This window comes from Salmo salar, chromosome 01, assembly GCF_965601325.2.
Source record: "Salmo salar chromosome 01, fSalSal1, whole genome shotgun sequence".
Lineage (NCBI taxonomy): Eukaryota > Metazoa > Chordata > Actinopteri > Salmoniformes > Salmonidae > Salmo > Salmo salar.
Genome location: NC_138291.1, coordinates 41,993,173 through 42,015,405, shown reverse-complemented (window position 1 = coordinate 42,015,405; position 22,233 = coordinate 41,993,173). Strand labels below are relative to the sequence as shown.

The window sequence follows — 22,233 nt, the reverse complement described above, 5'->3', positions numbered from 1 at the left end:
AGGTTAGGATTTATGTGACACTCATAGTTGATGCATATAATATTTCAATTGTTTAAGCTAGAACAAGTCAGTTCCTCTTTAGGTATTGATGGTCACACACATCTCATCTTGTCAAACAACTTGGTCTGGATCTCCTGTCCGAGTTTGACATGTTGACACGAATTGTCCCAAGGGGGTGCTGAATCATTCGTGAGGGACGACATGTTGACTGTTGCCTTGTTTGAAATTCAATCAGGCTTCAAAGTTGCGGAAACACCCCCCTTTACAAATAAACCAAAATAAAATCACAACCAAGTCAAAGCAAAGTTAAAAAGCTCATAGTTTGAGTCAAGATTACATTTATTTTCAGGAGCCAATGCTGGGGGCAAATGGTTTCACTTGCGTAGCAACTCTTGGGTTTTGAGGGGATTTGTATTCTCGACCACCATTCACGCATGTCATCCATGCTATGAAAAACAACAATCTTACGTATTTTACGCAAAATGTTGCGTTTCGAAGGCCCAGGTGGAAGGAAGTATCGTGGTGGGGTAGTTCCTGACAGCAGCAGGAGGGAATGGAGGAGAGTGTATCAGACGAAATAACAGGACAATTTTCATTCAAGAAGGCCCAATAAAAAATATTTATTAGGTGAGGACGTTTAACGGAAGCACTAGGAATGCATGCTATTCCTTACTCGTGGCTATGCGCTGGCTTTGTCGACAGTGTGAAATATGCCTTTTCGCATCCACAATATAAGTATATTAGCTAAAATACAAAGTTAGTCAATAATGTTAACAAGCTAACGTTAGCTAGGCTCACTTTCGTTGCACATTACTCATTATTCGAATAGACAATTTACACATAGTTGCATGCAAAACTACAATGTCCATCAGTTGTCATAGACAAAATAAATGTATGCATCTATGCTCTCTGTGTATTTAATTATAATTAGTCAACCGGCCAGCTAGTTCGCTACCTACTTTGCTAAGCTGTCACTGTCAAGTTCAGTAGCTACGCTAGCTGCACGCGTGGGATAGCAAGCCATTGCATTTATCACTCAGTTTACTAGAGTGCAAATCATCAAAGAATAACCACATTAAATATTTGTTAATGTATTTAGATATTTTTCAAATGTATAAACTTGTCCTCGTGGACGTGTTTGTTTGCCATCAGGTTGATGTTGATGTAGCTAGCCACCTGTGCTTAGTTAGCATTTAGAAAGCTAGCTTAACGCAACAGCCAGTTTTTATCATTCGCTCGCCAGCTAACGTTAACTAGCTAACTCGTTTCACTAAAATGCCAAGGTCTCCTTGGGGCCTAACGTAGAAACTATTAAAATATAAAGACGTATAACTAGCTAGTTATTATTTCCCTGACCTGATCTCTCGTTTTATTTTGGAATGTGTTGGTTGATGTTTTGAAATTAAATTCGTTAGCAAGTTGCTGGTGGTGAGAAATTATGTTCTCAGTTCTCAGCCATATTTATGCACAATGAATGATGTGCTATGTATACATTTATATTGACTTTTATGTGGACTGGTAATGATAGCCTATTCATTGATACAAATGTCCCCCAGTCAGATTGCCACAATATGGCTAACTGGGGTTGTGGCATAACACCCACATTTCATAATCTGTGATATGTTACAGTATTTCCCCTGGTGGGGACAGAGACAACATTTTACAGTTTTAAAGCTAGTTTCCTGGAATTCTACACATTTTGCCATGGCTTATGCCATATGCTATGTGAGTGACGCAAACATAACAAAATCAATTGGGGCCCCATGCCTTCAAATTTTGGGGAATTTTAGATTCTCCTTGATGATCTAGTTTTGATTTTGGTGATTGTTAGTGATCAAAGATGATTTAATAAAACATAAGTCCATTATCTTTTCTACATTATATCTGGTTTTAGTCATTTACGTTTACACTGAAAACGGTTTACCATCCCCATTTTCTCTAAAGTATACAGTACCAGTCAAAAGTTTGGACACACCTATTCATTCATAGGTTTTATTTTATTTGTACTATTTTCTACATCGTAGAATAATAGTGAAGACATCAAACCTATGAAATAACACATATGGAATCATGTATTAACCAAAAAAGTGTTAAACAAATCTAAATATATGGCACCACAACAAACCTGCCAAGAGAGGGCCGCCCTCCAAAACTCACGGGCCAGGCAAGGAAGGCATTAATCAGAGAGGCAACAAAGAGACCAAAGATAACCCTGAAGGATCTGCAAAGCTCCACAGCGGAGATTGGAGTATCTGTTTATAGGACCACTTTAATCCGTACACTCCACAGAGCGGGACTTTACGGAACAGTGGCCAGAAAAAAGCCATTGCTTAAAGAAAAAAATAAGCTAACACGTTTGGTGTTCACCAAAAGGCATGTGGGAGACTCCCCAAACATATGGAAGAAGGTACTCTGGTCAGATGAGACTAAAATTGAGCTTTTTGGCCATCAAGGAAAACGCTATGTCTGGCGCAAACCCAACACCTCCCCTCACCCCGAGAACCCCATCCCCACAGTGAAGCATGGTGGTGGCAGCATCATGCTGTGGGGATGTTTTTCATCAGCAAGGACTGGGAAACTGGTCAGAATTGAAGGAATGATGGATGGCGCTAAATACAAGGAAATTCTTGAGGGAAACCTGTTTCAGTCTTCCAGAGATATGCGACTGGGACGGCGGTTCACCTTCCAGCAGGACAATGACCCTAAGCATACTGCTAAAGCAACACTTGAGTGGTTTAAGGGGAAACATTTAAATATCTTGGAATGGTCTAATTGAAGCCAATACCACAATCCAATTGAGAATCTGTGGTATGACTTAAAGATTGCTGTACACCAGCAGAATCCATCCAACTTGAAGCAGCTGGATTAGTTAACAGTGGCTTGATGTGCCAAGCTTATAGAGACATACCCCAAGAGACTTGCAGCAGTAATTGCTGCAGAAGGTGGCTCGACAAAGTATTGACTTTGAGGGGGTGAATAGTTACGCACGCTCAATAATTTTTTTTTGGTCTTATTTCTTGTTTCACACAAAAAAAATATTTAGTATCTTCACAGTGGTAGGCATATTGTGTAAATCAAATTATACAAATCCCCCCCAAAAATCGATTTTAATTCAAGGTTGTAAGGCAACAAAATAGGAAAAATGCCAAGGGGTGAATACTTTCGCAAACCACTGCAAATCACCAGTAAAGTACCATCACACCTCCTCGTCCATGCTTCACGGTGGGAACCACAAAAGCGGAGATCATCCGTTCACCTACTCTGCGTCTCACAAAGACACAGCGGTTGGAACCAAAAATATGTTTCTTGCCCCAAGCAAGTCTCCTCTTCTTATTGGTGTCCTTTAATCAAATCAAACTGTATTTGTCACATGCACAAAATACAACAGGTGTAGACCTTGGGGGATGGCCTGTCAGAAAGTCCAGGATCCAGTTGCAGAGGGATGTGTTTAGTCCCAGAGTCCTTAGCTTAGTGATGAGCATTGTGGGCACTATGGTGTTGAACGCTGAGCTGTAATCAGTGAATAGCATTCTCACGTAGGTGTTCCTTTTGTCCAGGTGGGAAAGGGCAGTGTGGATTGCGATTGAGATTGCGTCATCTGTTGGGGCGGTATGTGACTTGGAGTGGGTCTAGGGTGTCCGGGAGGATGCTGTTGATTTGAGCCATGACCAGCCTTTCAAAGCACATCATGGCTACCGACGTGAGTGCTACGGGGCGGTAATCATTTAGGCAGGTTACCTTTGCTTCCTTGGGCACAGGGACTATGGTGGTCTGCTTGAAACATGTAGGTATTACAGACTCGGTCAGGGAGAGGTTGAAAATGTCAGTGAAGACACTTGACAGTTGGTCCGTGCATGCTTTGAGTACACATCCAGGTAATCCGTCTGGCCCAGCGGCTTTGTGAATGTTGACCTGTTTAAAGGTTTTGTTCACATCGGCTACCGAGAGCGTTATCACACAGTCATCCAGAACAGCTGGTGCTCTCGTGCATGCTTCAGTGTTGCTTTCCTCAAAGCAAGCAAAAAAGGCATTTAGCTCGTCTGGTAGGCTCGCGTCACTGGGCCGCTCACGTCTGGGTTTCCCTTTTTATTCCGTAACAGTTTTCAAGCCCTTCCACATCCGACGAGCGTCAGAGCCGGTGTAGTAAGATTCAAGCTTAATCTTGTATTGACGCTTTGCTTGTTTGATGGTTCGTCTGAGGAGATAGCGGGATTTCTTATAAGCGTCTGGATTAGTCTCCCACTCCTTGAAAGTGGCAGCTCTAGGCTTTAGCTCCATGCTGATGTTGCCTGTAATCCATGGCTTCTGGTTGGGATATGCACGTACGGTCACTGGGGATGACATCGTCGATGCACTTACTGATGAAGCCGATGACTGAGGTGGTGTACTCCTCAATGCCATTGGATGAATCCTGGAACATTTACCAGTCTGTGCTAGCAAAACAGTCCTGTAGTGTAGCATCCGTGTCATCTGACCACTTCCGTATTGAGAGAGTCAATGCTGCTTCCTGCTTTAGTTTTTGCTTTTAAGCAGGAATCAGGATAGAATTATGGTCAGATTTGCCAAATGGAGGGTGGGGGAGAGCTTTGTATCCATGTCTGTGTGTGAAGTAAAGGTGGTCTCTGTTTTTTCCCCCTCTGGTTGCACATGTGACATGCTGGTAAAAATTTGGTAAAACTGATTTAAGTTTGCCTGCATTAAAGTCCATGGCTACTAGGAGCGGGGCTTCTGGGTGAGCATTTTCTTCTTTGCTTATGGCCTTATAGTGTCGGTTGAGAGCGGTCTTAGTGCCAGCTTCGTTCTTTGGTGGTAAATAGATGGCTACGAATAATATAAATGAGAACTCTCTTGGTAGATAGTGTGGTCTACAGCTTATCATAAAGTACTCATAAAGTACTCATATTATAAAGCACCTCAGGCGAGCAATAACTCAAGACTTATTTAATATTAGACATCGCACACCAGCTGTTATTGACAAATACACACACACCCCCACCCCTCGTCTTACCAGTCAAAGCTTCTCTGTTCTGCCGGTGCATTGAAAATCCTGCCAGCTCTATATTATCCGTATCGTCTCGGTGAAACCGAGATATTACAGTTTTTAATGTCCCGTTGGTAGGACATCAATTTTATTTTAAGTAATCGTAGGTCATCAATTTTATTTTCCAATGATTGCACGTTAGCAAGAAGAACGGATGGTAGCGGGAGTTCACTTACTCGCCTACGGATTCTCAGAAGGCAGCCCGATCTGCGGGCCCTTTTCCTGCATCTTGTTCTTCAAGCAAATTATGGGGATCTGGGCCTGTTCCAGTAAAAGCAGTATATCCTTCTCGTCGGACTCGTTAAAGGAAAAAGTTTCTTCCAGTTCACGGTGAGTAATTGCTGTTCTGATGCCCAGAAGTTATTTTCGGTTATAAGAGATGGTAGCAGCAACATTATGTACAAAAAAAGTAAAAAAACAAGTTACACAAAATGTAAGAAAACTAACAAAATAGAACAATTAGTTGGGAGAATGTAAAACGTCAGCCATGTTCTTCGGCGCCATCTTCTATAGCAGTGGTTTCTTTGCAGCAATTAGACCATGAAGGCCTGATTCACGCAGTCTCCTCTGAACAGTTGATGTTGAGATGTGTCTGTTACTTGAACTGTGTGAAGCATGTATTTGGGCTGCAATCTGAGGTTCAGTTAACTCAAATAAACTTATCCTGCAGCAGCAGAGGTAACTTTGGGTCTTCCTTTCCTGTGGCGGTCCTCATGAGAGTCAGTTTAATCATAGCTCTTGATGGTTTTTGCGACTGCACTTGAAGAAACTTTGAAAGTTCTTGATATTTTCCGGATTAATTGACCCTCTTGTCTTAATGTAATGATGGACTGTTGTTTCTCTTTACTTGTTTGAGCTTGTTCTTGCCATAGTATGGACTTGGTCTTTTACCAAATAGGGCTATCTTCAGTATACCAACCTTATCACACCACAACTGATTGGCTCAAACACATTAAGAAGGAAAGAAAAACACACCTGTTAATTGAAATGCATTCCAGTTGACTACCTCATGAAGCTGGTTGAGAAAATGCCAAGAGTGTACAGAGCTCTCATCAAGGCAAAGGGTGGCTACTTTGAAGAATCTCAAATATATAATATATTTTGATTTGTTAAGCACTATTTTGGATACTACATGATTCCATATGTGTTATTTCATAGTTAGAATGTCTTCACTATTCTACAATGTAGAAAATAGTAAAAATAAAGAAAAACCCTTGAATGAGTAGGTGTCCACACTTTTGACTGGTACTGTATATTTTTTACTAATATTTTTAGAGTGGCGGCAACAATTTAGCAGCAGCAGCAGCCCACCTCTGCTAAGTTAATATAGGGGAAACACTGGGTTATGTGGTAAAATTAATTTGCCTATCTCAATTTGACTAGTTTATTCCATCTGTTTTACACACACACACCATATACCCAGCCCTGCTCAGTTTCATTATTAGCCAATTTTTCTGAATGTGTATCGTATGTGCAAGCGTGTGCATGGGTTTTGAAGTGGAGTGGGTTGAAACCATTTTGCCTACATGTGTTTAGCAAATGTTTCTTCACACAAAATTGTTCTGTCACTTCCCCCAAATGTGAGTGGCAGCAGAGTAAACAGGAATAAATTATTGATGTAGCCTACTTTTAATGATCCGTTCCAAATGGCCCCTTATTTTATGTGTAGTGCACAAATGGCCCCCTATTTTCTGTGTAGTGCACAGACACACACACACTGTCCAACCCCCACACCCCCTTTCTTTCTGGGTCACAGTAGTCAGCCAAGGTGGAAAGAAAGCAGAGGGTCCCTAAGGGCTTGTTCTAGATTAGATGAATGAAGCCCCATTTTAACCTGTTAATTGATTGCATCCCTACTCCTCAGATTGTGGGTCTACGGAACACAGCGTGTGCGTCCTAAATCGCACCCTATTCACTATATATAGTGCACTACTTTTGACCATGGCCTTGGGCACAGCTTTTCTGGGCTGTAGAAATGCATTCTGCTTGTCGTGAGGAACTGCAGTATAGCGAATGCATTTTTTTCAGTGATTGCTATATCATTACTTCCTACTTCGTCAGAGTGGTCTGGTTCATAAATTGCACTCTTCCCCAGACATATCTTTGACTTGGAAAGTGCAATGAGAACCTGGGAAAGTTGAGGCATGTCAGCAGCATGCATTTCATTTGAGGCACGGCCTAGATGTACATAATCTGTTGGATTTGTTTTATTATATATGCGTGTATGTGCTCTTTCTCTTCACGGAGTCAGAGTCTGCATCCCGGATGGCATCCCATCCCATACGTTCCTTATATGGTGCATTACTTTTGACCTTGGCCCATATATGGGTTGGTTGTTTAGCAACAAAAACAACGCGCGCGCAAACATAGGACAAAACAGATGAGGTTGCCTGAGATGGTTGACAACATGTAAACTATCTATTGTCTCGAATGTTTATTGAACACATAAATACATTTGCACAATGACCACCTGTCTCTCAAATAGATCGTTACTGTTTGTTGGTTATCTAGCGAATCTTAGCCATATTAGCATTGACATGAAATCAGTCAAAACACTTCAAAACAAGACATGGTATCAATAACAAGATGAAACAAGCTGATACGAGCCACTTACGATTCCCCACATGGCAGTTTCTTGTCATTCTTGCTAGCCATCCAGAATCACAACAACAGGCCGACTTCTGTCCCATGGAAGCGTGCACATTGTTTTCGTGACGTTGTCAGCCAACGCATCTATAGGGGCTTTGATCAAAAGTAGTGCACTATATAGGGAATAGTGTGTCATTTGGGACGTAGACAGAGAGAAAGAGAGCCAACAGCTTTTAACCAGCAGCAAATGTGAGCACTCTATAAAAATGAGGGCTTGTGCTGGCTAAGCTGAAATGACTTCTGGGATTGGTTGCAGCTGTGTTCTACAGCAGTGGTCAGGGCAGGCGTGTGGTCTTGATTTTAGGGTGGCAAAAATGTGGTGAAAAGCCAGTTGTCATCCAGAAATTAGATCCCCCCCCCCCCTAACCAGGTGCACTCCCTTCTCCACTCCACACCAGCCCTCTCTCATTCCCGCCAAGCAAGATGACTGTGTTCTCATTTCTTTTCCCTCTGTCTGTGATTGCGGTTTAGGAAGGAAGAATCTTCAGCTCCTCAAGCACTGTCATTAAAGCCTTTCAACTGTGTAGAGGTAAAATTGGTTTTACCATAAGCCTAACGTGTTATAGCTAGCATGGTTGGCCAGAATCTAGGACACCAGTTTTTTTTGCTTCGGTGTAATAGGCCTATTCATGGATTTGATGTCGGGGCGGTTGTGTATTTCTCTGTACAGCTCCTCTAGTTAAGATGTGGGGGAGTATGATGAGCTGATTGATGAGCGTTGATCATGAAGCCCAGAGTAAGTGCTGCCTGGTCCATCACAGAGTCTATGACCCTACCTGTAAGTATATACTTGTGTGAATAATAATATCATGTTTATTATTGATCTTGTCAATAATATTAGTAATGATTGTATTATTAGTAACATCCAGCCTGCATGATGCCTGTTTTTTTGTGAACCAGTAAGTTTTAGAGGAAGAGAATGAGGAAATGAGATAAAGATAAAGTGGACGAGTGGAGGACTGTACCCCCAGCATCCCCCAGTCCTGAAGCAACATGTCAGGACTCCAGCTGGTCACCCCCGCCTCCAATCCCATGGGGCCTTTCTTTGGTCTCCCGTGGCAACAGGAGGCCATCCATGACAACATCTACACGCCTAGGAAATATCAGGTAAGGAAGGAGGAAGTCCAATTGACAATGGAGCTCAACTGACGTGTTTAAACTGACACTTGACTATGCACTAGGAAAAAGATTGCAGTGCGTTGTACGTAGACATTGGTATCACTTTCCCCATTGATCTAATATCTGATAATGACTATAGCCTAACCTATGGAATAAAGATGCATACCCGCACGCAAATGAATGCTCCCACAGTTTTTTGTGCAACAATTCGACTGGCCTGACAGAAGTGCTAACTCAAAGTGACACAACGACTAGGTTTCAGTTTAACAACATTCACCGTATTACCACAGTACATAGTCACCATCACACTCAGGCCAGGTCCATCTCCAGTGAGACTACTGCGCAAGTGTACTAATAACAGAGTGATAGCACTGTAATAACAAAAATATAGGGATACTTAAAACATGAATTTAACAATCTCCCACTTTTCTTTAAAGACAAATAAAACATCAACAAAATAATTAAATGTCCCAAGTATTATTTAAGTTCCTCATCGCAAATGGGTTGTGTGACAAAGTTTTTATTTGTGTTACTCAAGCTGCCACTTTCCATTACTGAGTGCCTTTAGGAGCACAAGACCGGATGCTCCCTTTTCAGTCAGATAGTCAGCAAGCTTATCCTTTGTGGCCGACCAGGAAAACAGCTTTGAGGTGGGGAATCACAGTTGTAGCAAAAGTCTGTGAGCCACCCCAGATGACGTCATAAGTAAGTACTCCAGTCACATTGCGGTCTTGATCAAGCCAATAGAAGACTGCATGATTTACTTGTGACATTTTTCTACCTGTACTCAGCATTGTCGCCTTGACTTTGTTGTACCAGTAGAGTGATGCACCTGCCAGGCTATACACAGACTTTTTTAGTTTCCACAGTGTTCCTTTGCTCTTATCTTCAGGCGGAAGTCGGTTGTGAATGTCCCTTGACAGCTCTGTTTCCTGCAAAAATGCAGATTTGATGTCTATGGAATGAAGTTTCCATTTTTTTCTGGCAGATCTGAGTGACTCTGAGGTACATGTCTGTGAGTCTTTTGAGAGTTCTTTAGCAGCCAGCTCCTCAAAAGGGTACACACCCACCTTATTGAGACACATTTTTGGTCAATGTCTTTGACTTCCTCAAACACTCATTTTTTCCTCCAATTACTGAGCTCATCTAGTTTAGCTGAGTCAAATGACATGTCCTTTGTTTCAAGTACGTCATTCTGTTTTTCTCGATTTTCTATTGGTTCAATTCTGAGATGATCTACAAGTGACAGGTCAGCTGACCCTGTTGTACCAGGAAGTGTAGCTGGTACTGCAAGCTGTACCAGTTCTGGTGTTTTCCTTTGGCTTTTCCAGCTCGTCCACTGACTGTTGCTGTGTGTCTAATACCACTTTCTCTGTCCATATAAATGTCCAGTTTTCAGATTGGAACAACCAAGTTGTCTTAACACGTGGCTGTTGTTGAACGTTTTCCTCATTTGAACCCTCAACAGTATTACCTGTGTCATGGTTGAAGGTCTATGCTCCATTTTCTGTGTCAGTTTCAGTGCCCTGACAATGGTGCCTCAGTGCCTCACAAATATCACTACACCATCTTGGCCAATGACTACTTCCGGTCCTTTCCATTCATGACAGTCAACTCGTTTGTAGTACACTTTGTTTCCAGTCTCGTACTTGTCATTTGTGGGTCGAAGCTGTTTACGCAGAACCCTGCGAATTCTCTCTGAACACTGCTTCAGTGAACGCTTTTCTCGCTGCATGTAGTGCTGAAAGGTGCTGTCCCACCCATGCCCTCACACTGGTCCCTTCTAGTGCTGGTGGCTTGTCAACCAGTACAGAGGGAAGATTAGGGTTCTGCACCAACACTAGTTGGTATGGGCTGTAGCCATGAAAATTGTGCATTGAGTTTTTTACCATCAAAGTCCAATCTAGGGCTGTTTTTTAATCACATCTATTGTCTTGCTTCAATTTCAGCATGATCTCTGTGAGTGTTTGATTATGTCTCTCCAGAAGTCCATTGCTTCATGGACTGTATGCAGCAGTTGGCTTTACTTCCATTTTAATTTCTCTGCCATTTCTCTTATTTCATTATTATTGAATTCTCCTCCATTGTCACTGTACAATTTCTTGGGCGGGCCATGCACACTTATCCAGGAATGAATGAAGTGCTTGACGATTTCACTGGGTTTCAATGTTTCCAGCACTGAAGCGTGTGAAGTGGTCGATATGTGAAGGTACCACATACTTGGTCCTAGCTCATGTAGATCAACAGCCACTGTTTCATTGTACTCGGAAGCCAGTGGCAAACCAACAGCTAGTCTGGGCTTAGGTTTGCTCTATTTCTGGCATGTCTCACAGCTGTTAACTATCTGCGGTAGAAAGGACATGCTCTCATCATCATTATTCCCAGAACTTCTGAGTAATTTCTGACGTCTGTCAACTGTAACATGTCCAAACTGTTTGTGAAGTTGTAACAATACTTTGTGTTTTTCCTCTGTGGTCATATTCTCTTGACTGTCAGAATCTCTATGCGCTCTGTGTCCGTCAGAATCAAATTTTTACATGGACTCTGTGCGATGTTGTTGTCTAAAATGTTTACACAATAGTGGCCTGAGGTAGTAAGTTCAAGGGTCACTGGTTGTTTAAACATCACTGCCTTGTCATTTTTCATGTCTAGTACAGCCCCTGCCTTCTTGAGGGAAGCTTTGCTTAATAGTAAGGGGATATCTGTAGGGACCATCTCTGTTTCAATGTGACACTTAGTCTGACCTATTTTTGCTGGCATCTTGACCATCTCGGTAGAATGGACGACTCGCCCATCTCCAAATTTGAAAGTTCTGTTGCTTGGTGTGTCAATCATATTTAGTTCGCTGGCATAGCTATCAAGCCATTTTTCACCACACACCGTGCGTGTACATGCCGTAACAATTACAGCAGATCCTAAGGATTCAACTACACAGATCTCAGAAGCAGACTTGTATGAAAACAGTGTAATGTTACACTGCTCCATCTCTGTGTTTACATTTTCCTCTGTTAGTTTAACCTGTTCATTTTTATGAGGACAGTCTTTAATCCAATGCTAAGTGCTTTGCCAAATAGCCCATTTCGATCTCCTTCCATACCTGTCCAGTGGATTTGTGCTGGGCAATGGTGCCCTCGTTTGGTTGTCTTGAGAACGTGACTTGTTGGCGCTTTTTCTCTGCTGCTCAGCGTAATATGCTGCGTCACTCACTTGCATTCCATCTGTTATTGGCGCGACAGACGTATTTTTTAACCAAAAATATTTGTGACTTCATTGACGCTAAAGTCAGCTCAGTACAAGCAGTCAAAGCCAACTGTTTCTCCCTACCATTGAGACAGGCAGTATCTAGCAACTTGAAAGCTAACACTGCATCTGGGAGAACCAATTCGTCCTTGCGCATCCTATTGTACCTCTGTTTAAATCAATTATGTAGTCTGTCATTGCAACCGAATGTCTCTGGTGACACTGTCAAGGTTTGAATATGCCTCGTAGGCACAGTCTTTCTCTTCTTTAAGAAACACAGAATCCAGTACTTTGATCAAAGTTCTCATACCGTCATCCTTGTTCAAATCCTCCAAGGATATTTCCAGTGCTGTATCTCTTGCTCTTCCCTCGAGCGATAATACCACTTCAAGTGCTTGCTTTTTCTCGTCTAGATTAGTAACCCGTGTCCAGATTCCAAGTCCATTTTTCCAACTATAATATGACCTCTTCTTGTCAGTGGCACATTGTAGTTATTAGCCATCCTCTGCTACCAATGTTACCTCAAAATGGCACAACAACTAGGTTCCGGTTTAACAATGTCCACCGTATTACAACAGTACATAGTCGCCATCGCACTCAGGTCTGGTCCATCTCCAGTGACATTACTGTGCAGGCACACTAATAACAGAGTGATAGCACCGTAATAACAGAAACAATTGTAACTTAGCAGGAAGACCTTCGGGTCTAAATGTTGTTAAATAAACTGTGGGAACATTAATCAGTGTGTGGTTATCTATCTTTATTTTTTTGTATTTTTTTTTGTAACCAGTTATTGAGTGTGCTTGCACAACAGTTGAAACTAATGACTGTAACCTTCTCTTCCCTGCCAGGTTGAACTTCTTGAAGCAGCTCTTGAACACAATACTATCGTCTGTTTAAATACTGGCTCAGGGAAGACCTTTATTGCAGTACTCTTAACTAAAGAGCTTTCCCACCAAATCCGGGGAGACTTCGCGGAACATGGGAAGAGGACAGTTTTCCTGGTGAATACAGGTAGCTACATTTGGAGTCACAAACAAATCCATTATTCGGTGCATCCAAATGTTTCACACTTCTCCCAAAGGTATGATTGAGACCATGAGATTTCTCTGTTTTCCCCTCTTTTCCCCTCTTTTCTTGAATGATAAATAAAGAATCGTCTGTGATTCAGCAAGCAGCTAGTGTTAGGACCCACTCTGATCTCCAGGTTGGAGAATACACCAGCGCGGAGAAGATATCCTCATGGTCCGGGGAAAAGTGGAGCCAAGAAATGATTGAAAATCAGGTGAGGTTCATTGAACACAGATCTCGAAAATATCAATTGCTACGAATTTTGTCATATAATTACAATTGCCAGAATAATGTACCAATTGTTACCAATTACTTTCATGATAAATACCATTGGTAATAGCATTACTAAAGTTTTCCCCTCTCAACAACTTTGAAAAACCACTGAATTCCCAGTGTCATTTCCATGAGGACTGGAAAGTTATCGTTCTGTGGATGGACCCAATCAATGTCACGACACTGTAATCTATTATTCAAGGCAATATGCCATCCCTCCATCCTCCCGTCCACTCATTCTCTCCATCATTTCTGTTCTTCTAGGTGCTCGTTATGACTTGCCATATCTTCCTGCATGTGCTGAAGAATGGAGTGTTGCCACTATGGAAACTCAACCTGGTGGTGTTTGATGAGTGTCACCTGGCAATCACAGACCATCCCTACCGGGAGATAATGAAGGTACAGTTACAGTCTACTCTACGTAGTTATGCATTCAAGCTCCCTTCCCTGTATGGCGAGAGCCAAAGCATTATGGAGATTGGAGTTTAGTCATTATATTATTCACCATTGGAAATGAGGAAAAGTGTTGTCAGTCAGCCTTCCTTATTGAACCCCGTTGCAGGCTGTTCAATGTTTTAGCATTTTCTGTCCTTGTATCCGTTTCTGCTATGTGACGGTTGCCTCTCTCAGTTTCAGTTATGTGAGGTCTGTCTCTATCTCTGTTTCAGCTATGTGAGGGCTGTCTCTATTTCTGTTTCAGCTATGCAAAGGCTATCTCTATCTCTGTTTCAGATATGTGAGGTCTGTCTATCTCTGTTTCAGCTATGTGAGAGCTGTCTCTACTGTATCTCTGTTTTCATTTATGTGAAGGCTGTCTTTACTTTGTCTCTGTTTTCATTTATGTGAAGGCTCTCAATCTCTGTTTCAGCTATGTGAGGGCTGTCTTTACTTTGTCTCTGTTTTCATTTATGTGAAGGCTCTCAATCTCTGTTTCAGCTATGTGAGGGCTGTCATTACTTTATCTCTGTTTTCATTTATGTGCAGGCTCTCAATCTCTGTTTCAGCTATGTGAGGGCTGTCTACTTTAGCTCTTTTTAAATTTATGTTAAGGCTTTCTATCTCCATTTCAGGTATGGAAGTGCTGTCTCTCTCCACTGTTTCAGCTATGTGAAGGATGTCGCTATCTGTTTCATTAATGTGAAGGTTCTCTCTCCTCTGTTTCACTAATGTGTGATCTGTCTCTCGCAATCTTTGTTTCAGCTATGTGAGGGCTCTCTGTGCAGCCCTCGCATCCTGGGCCTCACAGCATCCATTCTGAATGGTAAATGTGACCCGTCTGAACTGGAGCAGAAGATCCAGAACCTGGAGCGGATCTTAAGGAGCAATGCAGAGACCGCTACTGACCTCGTAGTCCTCGACAGGTATTGTAATAATACACACAATGGCCCGTATTCATTAAGCAACTCCTAGTAGGAGTGCTTATCTAGGAGCAGGTCCCCAACTGTCCACAATCATATTATTTAGGATCGGAAAGGGAAAACTGAACTGTGTGTCTCAGATATGCCTCCCAGCCCAGAGAAGTGGTGCTGGACTGTGGACCCTACCTGGACAAGAGTGGCCTCTCTGAGTGTCTGCTGAGTGAGCTGGATAAGGCTCTCCACTTCCTCAACGACTGCAACATATCTGTGCCTCGAGAGGACAGAGACCCCACCTTCATAACCAAACAGGTCTGACCTTATATACATATCCAAGCTTGGATCCCAAATGGCACCATATTCCCTATATTTCTGCACTACTTTTATTCAGAGCCCTACAGCCTAGCCTATACATCTGAGAATTGTAATTGTCTGCTTTGTATTTAATGTCACTTGTCTGCTTTGCTGCACAAGTTGTCGTTGTTAAAGAGAATGTGTTCTCAATTACTTACCTGGTTAAATAAAGAAATGTCTCCCTGCTCTTCCCCAGGTGCTGAGGGACTGCCGGGCGGTGCTGCTGGTGCTGGGGCCGTGGTGTGCCGACAAGGTGGCTGGTATCATGGTGCGGGAGCTACAGAAGTACATCAAACACGAACAGGAAGAGATCAACAGGAAGTTCCTGCTCTTCACTGACACCATCCTGAGGAAGGTATGTCCAGTAAGCTGTCTATATACTCCTGTGTGGTTGATGTAAGGTGTGTATATACAGTTGAAGTCAGAAGTTCACATACACCTTGCCAAATACATTTAAACTCAGTTTTTCACAATTCCTGACATTTAATCCTAGTAAAGATTTCCTGTGTTAGGTAAGTTAGGATCACCACTTTATTTTAAGAATGTGAAACGCCACAATAATAGTAGAGAGAATGATTTATTTAAGCTTTTATTTCTTTCATCACATTCCCAGTGGGTCTGAAGTTTACATACACTCAATTAGTATTTGGTGGCATTGCCTTTAAATTGTTTAACTCGGGTCAAACGTTTTGGGTAGCCTTCCACAAGCTTCCCACAATAAGTTGGGTGAATTTTGGCCCATTCCTCCTGACAGAGCTGGTGTAACTGAGTCAGGTTTGTAGGCCTCCTTGCTCGCACATGCTTTTTCAGTTCTACCCACAAATTTTCTATGGGATTGAGGTCAGGGCTTTGTGATGGCCACTCCAATACCTTGATTTTGTTGTCCTTAAGCCATTTTGCCACAACTTTGGAAGTATGCTTGGGGTCATTGTCCATTTGGAAGACCCACTTGCGACCAAGCTTTAACTTCCTGACTGCCTGATTGCTTCAATGCATCCACATAATTTCCCTACCTCATGATGCCATCTATTTTGTGAAGTGCACCAGTCTCGCCTGCAGCAAAGCACCCCCACAACATTATGCTGCCTCCCCCGTGCTTCACGATTGGGATGGTGTTCTTCGGCTTGCAAGCCTCCCCTTTTTTCTTCCAAACGTAACGATGGTCATGATGGCCAAACAGTTCTATTTTTGTTTCATCAGACCAGAGGACATTTCTCCACATTGTCCCAATGTGCAGTTGCAAATCGTAATCTGGCTTTTTGATGGCGGTTTTGGAGCAGTGGCTTCTTCCTTGCTGAGCGGCCTTACAGGTTATGTCGATATAGGACTCGTTTTACTGTGGATATAGATACTTTTGTACCTGTTTCCTCCAGCATCTCCAGCAAGGTCCTTTGCTGTTGTTCTGGGAATGATTTGCACTTTTCGCACCAAAGTACGTTCATCTCTAGGAGACAGAACGCGTCTCCTTCCTGAGCGGTATGAAGGCTGCGTGGTCCCATGATGTTTATACTTAAGTACTATTGTTTGTACAGATGAACGTTGTACCTTCAGGCGTTTGGAAATTGCTCCCAAGGATGAACCAGACTTGTGGAGGTCTACAATTTTTTTCTGAGGACTTGGCTGATTGTTTTTGATTTTCCCATGATGTCAAGCGAAGAGGCACTGAAGGTAGGCCTTGAAATACATCCACAGGTACACCTCCAATTGACTCAAATTATGTCAATTAGCCTATCAGAAGCTTCTAAAGCCATGACATCATTTTCTGGAATTTTCCAAGCTGTTTAAAGGCACAGTCAACTTAGTGTATGTAAACTTTTGACCCACTGGAATTGTGATATGGTGAATTATAGGTGAAATAATCTGTCTATAAACAATTGTTGGAAAAATGATTTGTGTCATGCACAAAGTAGATGTCCTAACCAACTTGCCAAAACTATAGTTTGTTGACAAGAAATTTGTGGAGTGGTTGAAAAGCGAGTTTTAATGACTCCAACCTAAGTGTATGTAAACTTCCGACTTCAACTGTACTAACTATCCCATGTGGGTGTGTTGTAATTCGTGTTTAGTTGAGTTCCATAAAGCACTTGGTGACAACTGTTCCTGTTATAAGGGCTGTATAAATAAATTGTATTTTGTGTTCCTGTGCAATCTACTGTGTGTGTACATAGGCAGGTGAATTTCCACTCTGGGTATAGGCTAGTGAAGTTATTTAATTCTGGTATCCTAGGTCCACGCTCTGTGCGAAGAGCACTTCACCCCGGCTTCTTTGGACCTGAAGTTCGTGACCCCCAAAGTCATCCGTCTCTTAGAGATCCTCCATGAGTACAAGCCCTTCGAGAGGCAGCAGTTTGAGAGTGTGGAGTGGTACAACAACCGCAACGAGGACAATTACGTATCGTGGAGTGACTCAGAGGACGAAGACGAGGATGAGGAGGTGGAGGTGAAGGAGAAGCCCGAGGCCATCTTCCCCTCGCCATTCACCAACATTCTGTGTGGAATCATCTTCGTGGATAGGCGCTACACGGCCGTCGTCCTCAACCGGTACAATTCTGGTGTTCAATGCCATTTTGGTTAAAATGTGTGATGCCTCTGCTACCTTGTCTACTTAGAATCTTAATTTTACACTGCTCAAAAGGACTTGTTACCATATAGGAAGAAAATAATAATATCTTATTTTGGGAGGATTTAGGTTGTCTTAATACCATTTCCATGATTATTGTCCCTCTTTGTGTCAGGCTGATTAAAGAGGCCGGGAAGCAGGACACAGAGCTGGCCTACATCAGCAGTAACTTCATCACAGGCCACAGCATCGGCAAGAACCAGCCCCGCAACAAACAGATGGAGGTGGAATTCAGGAAGCAGGAAGAGGTAAGAACACATTGACACCATTTTGTATTTTCGGACATCATCCTCTGTAGATACATCGAAATTGACCTACCCATACATTTGTATGTCCATCCATCCATCCATCCATCCATCCATCCATCCATCCATCCATCCATCCATCCATCCATCCATCCATCCATCCCCGTCCACCCATTCTTCCATCCGTCCACCCATTCTTCCATCCATCATCATCCCTCAGGTTCTGCGTAAGTTCCGAGCCCACGAGACCAACCTGCTCATAGCGACCAGCATCGTGGAGGAAGGAGTGGATATTCCCAAATGTAACCTGGTGGTGCGGTTCGACCTGCCCACTGAGTACAGGTACAGCACTGCTTGTCTATCCACTTCCTTGTTGCTTCCTGCCCATTGGACTATTTTATATTGTTGTTGAAATTATTCCACTTCCCCTCCCTTTTCTACATTGTTTTGTTCTTCTTTTTTAATAATGTAAAGTGTGTTGTGACCCCTGTTAAATGCACTTTAAATAAATGTTGACTTGACTCGACTACAGGTCCTACGTTCAGTCTAAAGGCCGAGCCAGAGCTCCTGTATCCAACTACATCATGCTGGCTGACAGTGAGAGGGCCAAGACCTTCGAGGACGACCTGAAGACCTACAAGGCCATTGAGAAGGTGTGGTTTTCAGAGCCTGTCCTCAAGACCCCAATGCATGTGTCTGTCTGAGGAACACAGTGATTCTCAGAGACTGTTGTCTAAGTATGCATCTACAGTTGAAGTCGGAAGTTTACATACAATTAGGTTGGAGTCATTAAAACTCACTTTTCAACCACTCCACAAATTTCTTGGTAACAAACTATAGTTTTTGCAAGTCGGTTAGGACATCTACTTTGTGCGTGACAGTAATTTTTCCAACAATTGAATACAGACAGATTATTTAACTTATAATTCACTGTGTCACAATTCCAGTGGGTCAAAAGTTTACATACACTAAGTTGACTGTGCCTTTAAACAGCTTGGAAAATTCCAGAAAATGATGTCATGGCTTTAGAAGCTTCTGATAGGCTAATTGACGTCATTTGAGTAAATTGGAGGTATACCTGTGGATGTATTTCAAGGCCTACCTTCAAACTCAGTGGCTCTTTGCTTGACATCATGGGAAAATCAAAAGAAAGACCTCAGCCAAGACCTCAGAAAAAGAATTGTCGACCTCCACAAGTCTGTTTCATCCTTGGGAGCAATTTCCAAACGCCTGAAGGTACAACGTTCATCTGTACAAACAATAGTACTTAAGTATAAACACCATGGGACCACGCAGCCTTCATACCGCTCAGGAAGGAGACGTGTTCTGTCTCCTAGAGATGAACGTACTTTGGTGCGAAAAGTGCAAATCAATCCCAGAACAACAGCAAAGGACCTTGCTGGAGGAAACAGGTACAAAAGTATCTATATCCACAGTAAAACGAGTCCTATATCGACATAATCTGAAAGGCCGCTCAGCAAGGAAGAAGCCACTGCTCCAAAACCACCATCAAAAAGCCAGACTACGGTTTGCAGCTGCACATTGGGACAATGTGGAGAAATGTCCTCTGGTCTGATGAAACAAAAATAGAACTGTTTGGCCATAATGACCATCGTTACGTTTGGAAGAAAAAAGGGGACGCTTGCAAGCCGAAGAACACCATCCCAATCGTGAAGCACGGGGGTGGCAGCATAATGTTGTGGGGGTGCTTTGCTGCAGGAGGGACTGGTGCACTTCACAAAATAGATTGCATCATAAGGGAGGAAAGTTATGTGGATGCATTGAAGCAACATCTCAAGACATCAGTCAGGAAGTTAAAGCTTGGTCGCAAATGGAAAATGACCCCAAGCATACTTCCAAAGTTGTGGAAAATGGCTTAAGGACAACAAAGACAAGGTATTGGAGTGGTATCACAAAGCATTGACCTCATCCTATAGAAAATTTGTGGGCTGAACTGAAAAAGTGTGTGCGAGCAAGGAGGCCTACAAACCTGACTCAGTTACACCAGCTCTGTCAGGAGGAATTGGCCAAAATTCACCCAACTTTTTGTGGGAAGCTTGTGGAAGGCTACACGAACCGTTTGACTCAAGTTAAACAATTTAATGGCAATGCCACCAAATACTAATTGAGTGTATGTAAACTTCAGACCCACTGGGAATGTGATGATAGAAATGAAAGCTGAAATAAATAATTCTCTCTACTATTATTCTGACATTTCACATTCTTAAAATAAAGTGGTGATCCTAACTGACCTAACAAAGGGAATTTTTACTAGGATTAAATGTCGGGATTTGTGAAAAACTAAGTTTAAATGTTTTTGGCTAAGGTGTATGTAAACTTCCGACTTCAACTGTATATAGGGAATAGGGTGCCATTTGGGACTCAACCTAAGTTATCTTCCTGCGTTTGCTGATTATGGTTTCACCATAATCCACTCAATTATGTTCAATTGATTGGTGTCTTTTTGGGGAACACTGGTTTTCAGAGCCTGTCCACAAGGGCCATTCTTGGATGATATGTGAATTAATTGGTGAATGCTGCTTAGTTGTGGAAGTAAACCTTTCATGTAAATCAAGTTTTGATGTCAAGGGGAGTTTGATGTGTACGTTTGAGAAAAGGAAAATGGGAACCCTGAAGAAAAAAGTATTTTCTGTGTTTCTCTGCTAGTATTGTGACAACCCTAATACTGACGACTGTAGATCTTCTCTTGATCTCTCCAGATTCTGAGGAATAAGTGTTCCAAGGCAGCGGGGGTCGGTGAGTTTGAGGTGGAACAGGTGTTGGATGATGATAACATCCTGCCTCCCTACGTGCTCCGCTCTGAGGACGCAGGGCCCCGCGTCACCATCAACACGGCCATCGGACACATCAACAGGTAAGAGGAAATGGGGACTGCTTTGCTTCCTTGAAAAATCTAAAAAGGGTTTGAAAAAGGGTTCGAAAAAGGGCGCTTCGTGGCAACAAGACTAAATACACTGAGAACAAAATAAATTGCTGTCTCAAAATACTATAATTATAAGCAGGCGGTGTTGCTAAATTGGATTTGAAGATTTCATTTTTGTTGGTTCTTGTTTTCATTTTGCTGTTGGTGGTCTGGTGTGCTAATGTCCCTCTCCCCCATGGCTGCCTCAGATACTGTGCCCGTCTGCCCAGTGACCCGTTTACCCACCTGGCACCCAAGTGTAAGACCAAGGAGCTTCAGGATGGGCGCTACCAGTCAACCCTCTACCTGCCCATCAACTCCCCTCTACGGGTGCCCGTCGCTGTGAGTCTGCAGGCTTTCGTCGTTGATTGGATTTATAGGACTGCATCCCAAATGGCACCCTATTCCCTATATATTCCAGCTCTGGTCAAATGTAGTGCATTATACAGGGAAAAAGGTGCCTTTTGAGACACACATAATTATACAGTGCTTCCAGGTGCTCAAAGGGCTGTAGTAGACTACATAGTAAGCAGGAAATTCACCTCATCCACCACCATTGTGTAGCACCCACTGTTTCTATTCGGGATGTCAAGATTCACCTAACGGTGTATATAATGGATGTTTCTGAGACAAATGTACACTTTGTTTTGTCACTGCAGGGGCCGACAATGAACTGTGCAAGACTGGCAGAGAAAGCAGTAGCACTGCTTTGTTGTGAAAAGCTTCACAAAAAAGGTAAATAAAATGCAGCTATTTCAATGGTAGAATATTATTATTGTAGTGCTCACTGCTAGCCTGGGTACCAGTCTGTTTAGCTAACATTCTACTAATTGTACTCTGTGTCATTATGCCAAAGATTATGCCATGTTTAGCATGACCGGAGTGGAATGATAGCTAAACAGACTGGTACCCAGACTAGCTCACTGCAGCTAGTCCCAGATTGTATCTCTCCCTCCCCATCTCTCTTTCTGTCTTCCTCCCTCAAATCTCCCTCCCTCTCTCTTCAAGCTTGTGGGGAATGTAATTGAATTTGCTGGGGTGGGAGAAGAGGGGAACCTGGTATTAACTGCTGTGACATATTTAACTTAATTTTGCCAGTAGGTAAATAGTAGGTAAATCTCTCTCTCCCTCCCTCCCCCAGGTGAGTTAGATGACCACTTGATGCCTGTGGGGAAGGAGACAGTGAAGTATGAGGAGGAGCTGGATCTCCATGATGAGGAGGAGACCAGTGTTCCAGGCAGGCCAGGATCCACCAAGAGGAGGCAGTGCTACCCTAAAGCTGTGAGTACTCATCACTGATGCATCCCAAATGGAACCCTATTCTCAATACACTGAACACCTTC

The 22,233-nt window shown here is 42.7% G+C and overlaps 1 protein-coding gene across 5 annotated transcripts in view; it reads left to right on the top strand.

Moving 5' to 3' along the window:
- Positions 1-488: 488 nt before the first annotated feature.
- Positions 489-22,233, top strand: part of dicer1 (dicer 1, ribonuclease type III) — a 48,652-nt gene continuing 26,907 nt past the window's right edge. For 2 of the 5 annotated variants that reach the window (XM_014195054.3, XM_014195073.2), the window contains exons 1-19: positions 493-627; positions 5,184-5,371; positions 8,162-8,219; positions 8,361-8,468; positions 8,591-8,797; positions 12,901-13,063; positions 13,204-13,334; positions 13,658-13,792; positions 14,594-14,754; positions 14,892-15,060; positions 15,299-15,457; positions 17,330-17,643; positions 17,838-17,970; positions 18,188-18,309; positions 18,500-18,620; positions 20,688-20,842; positions 21,100-21,232; positions 21,550-21,625; positions 22,032-22,171. In XM_014195054.3, coding sequence (XP_014050529.1) covers positions 8,684-8,797; positions 12,901-13,063; positions 13,204-13,334; positions 13,658-13,792; positions 14,594-14,754; positions 14,892-15,060; positions 15,299-15,457; positions 17,330-17,643; positions 17,838-17,970; positions 18,188-18,309; positions 18,500-18,620; positions 20,688-20,842; positions 21,100-21,232; positions 21,550-21,625; positions 22,032-22,171 — 2,226 coding nt within the window. In that variant the 5' untranslated portion in view covers positions 493-627; positions 5,184-5,371; positions 8,162-8,219; positions 8,361-8,468; positions 8,591-8,683. Of the gene's footprint in view, positions 5,372-8,161; positions 8,220-8,360; positions 8,469-8,590; positions 8,798-12,900; positions 13,064-13,203; positions 13,335-13,657; positions 13,793-14,593; positions 14,755-14,891; positions 15,061-15,298; positions 15,458-17,329; positions 17,644-17,837; positions 17,971-18,187; positions 18,310-18,499; positions 18,621-20,687; positions 20,843-21,099; positions 21,233-21,549; positions 21,626-22,031; positions 22,172-22,233 lie in introns of all 5 variants that reach the window. The other 3 variants (XM_082974445.1, XM_014195045.3, XM_082974440.1) reach the window with 3 other exon arrangements.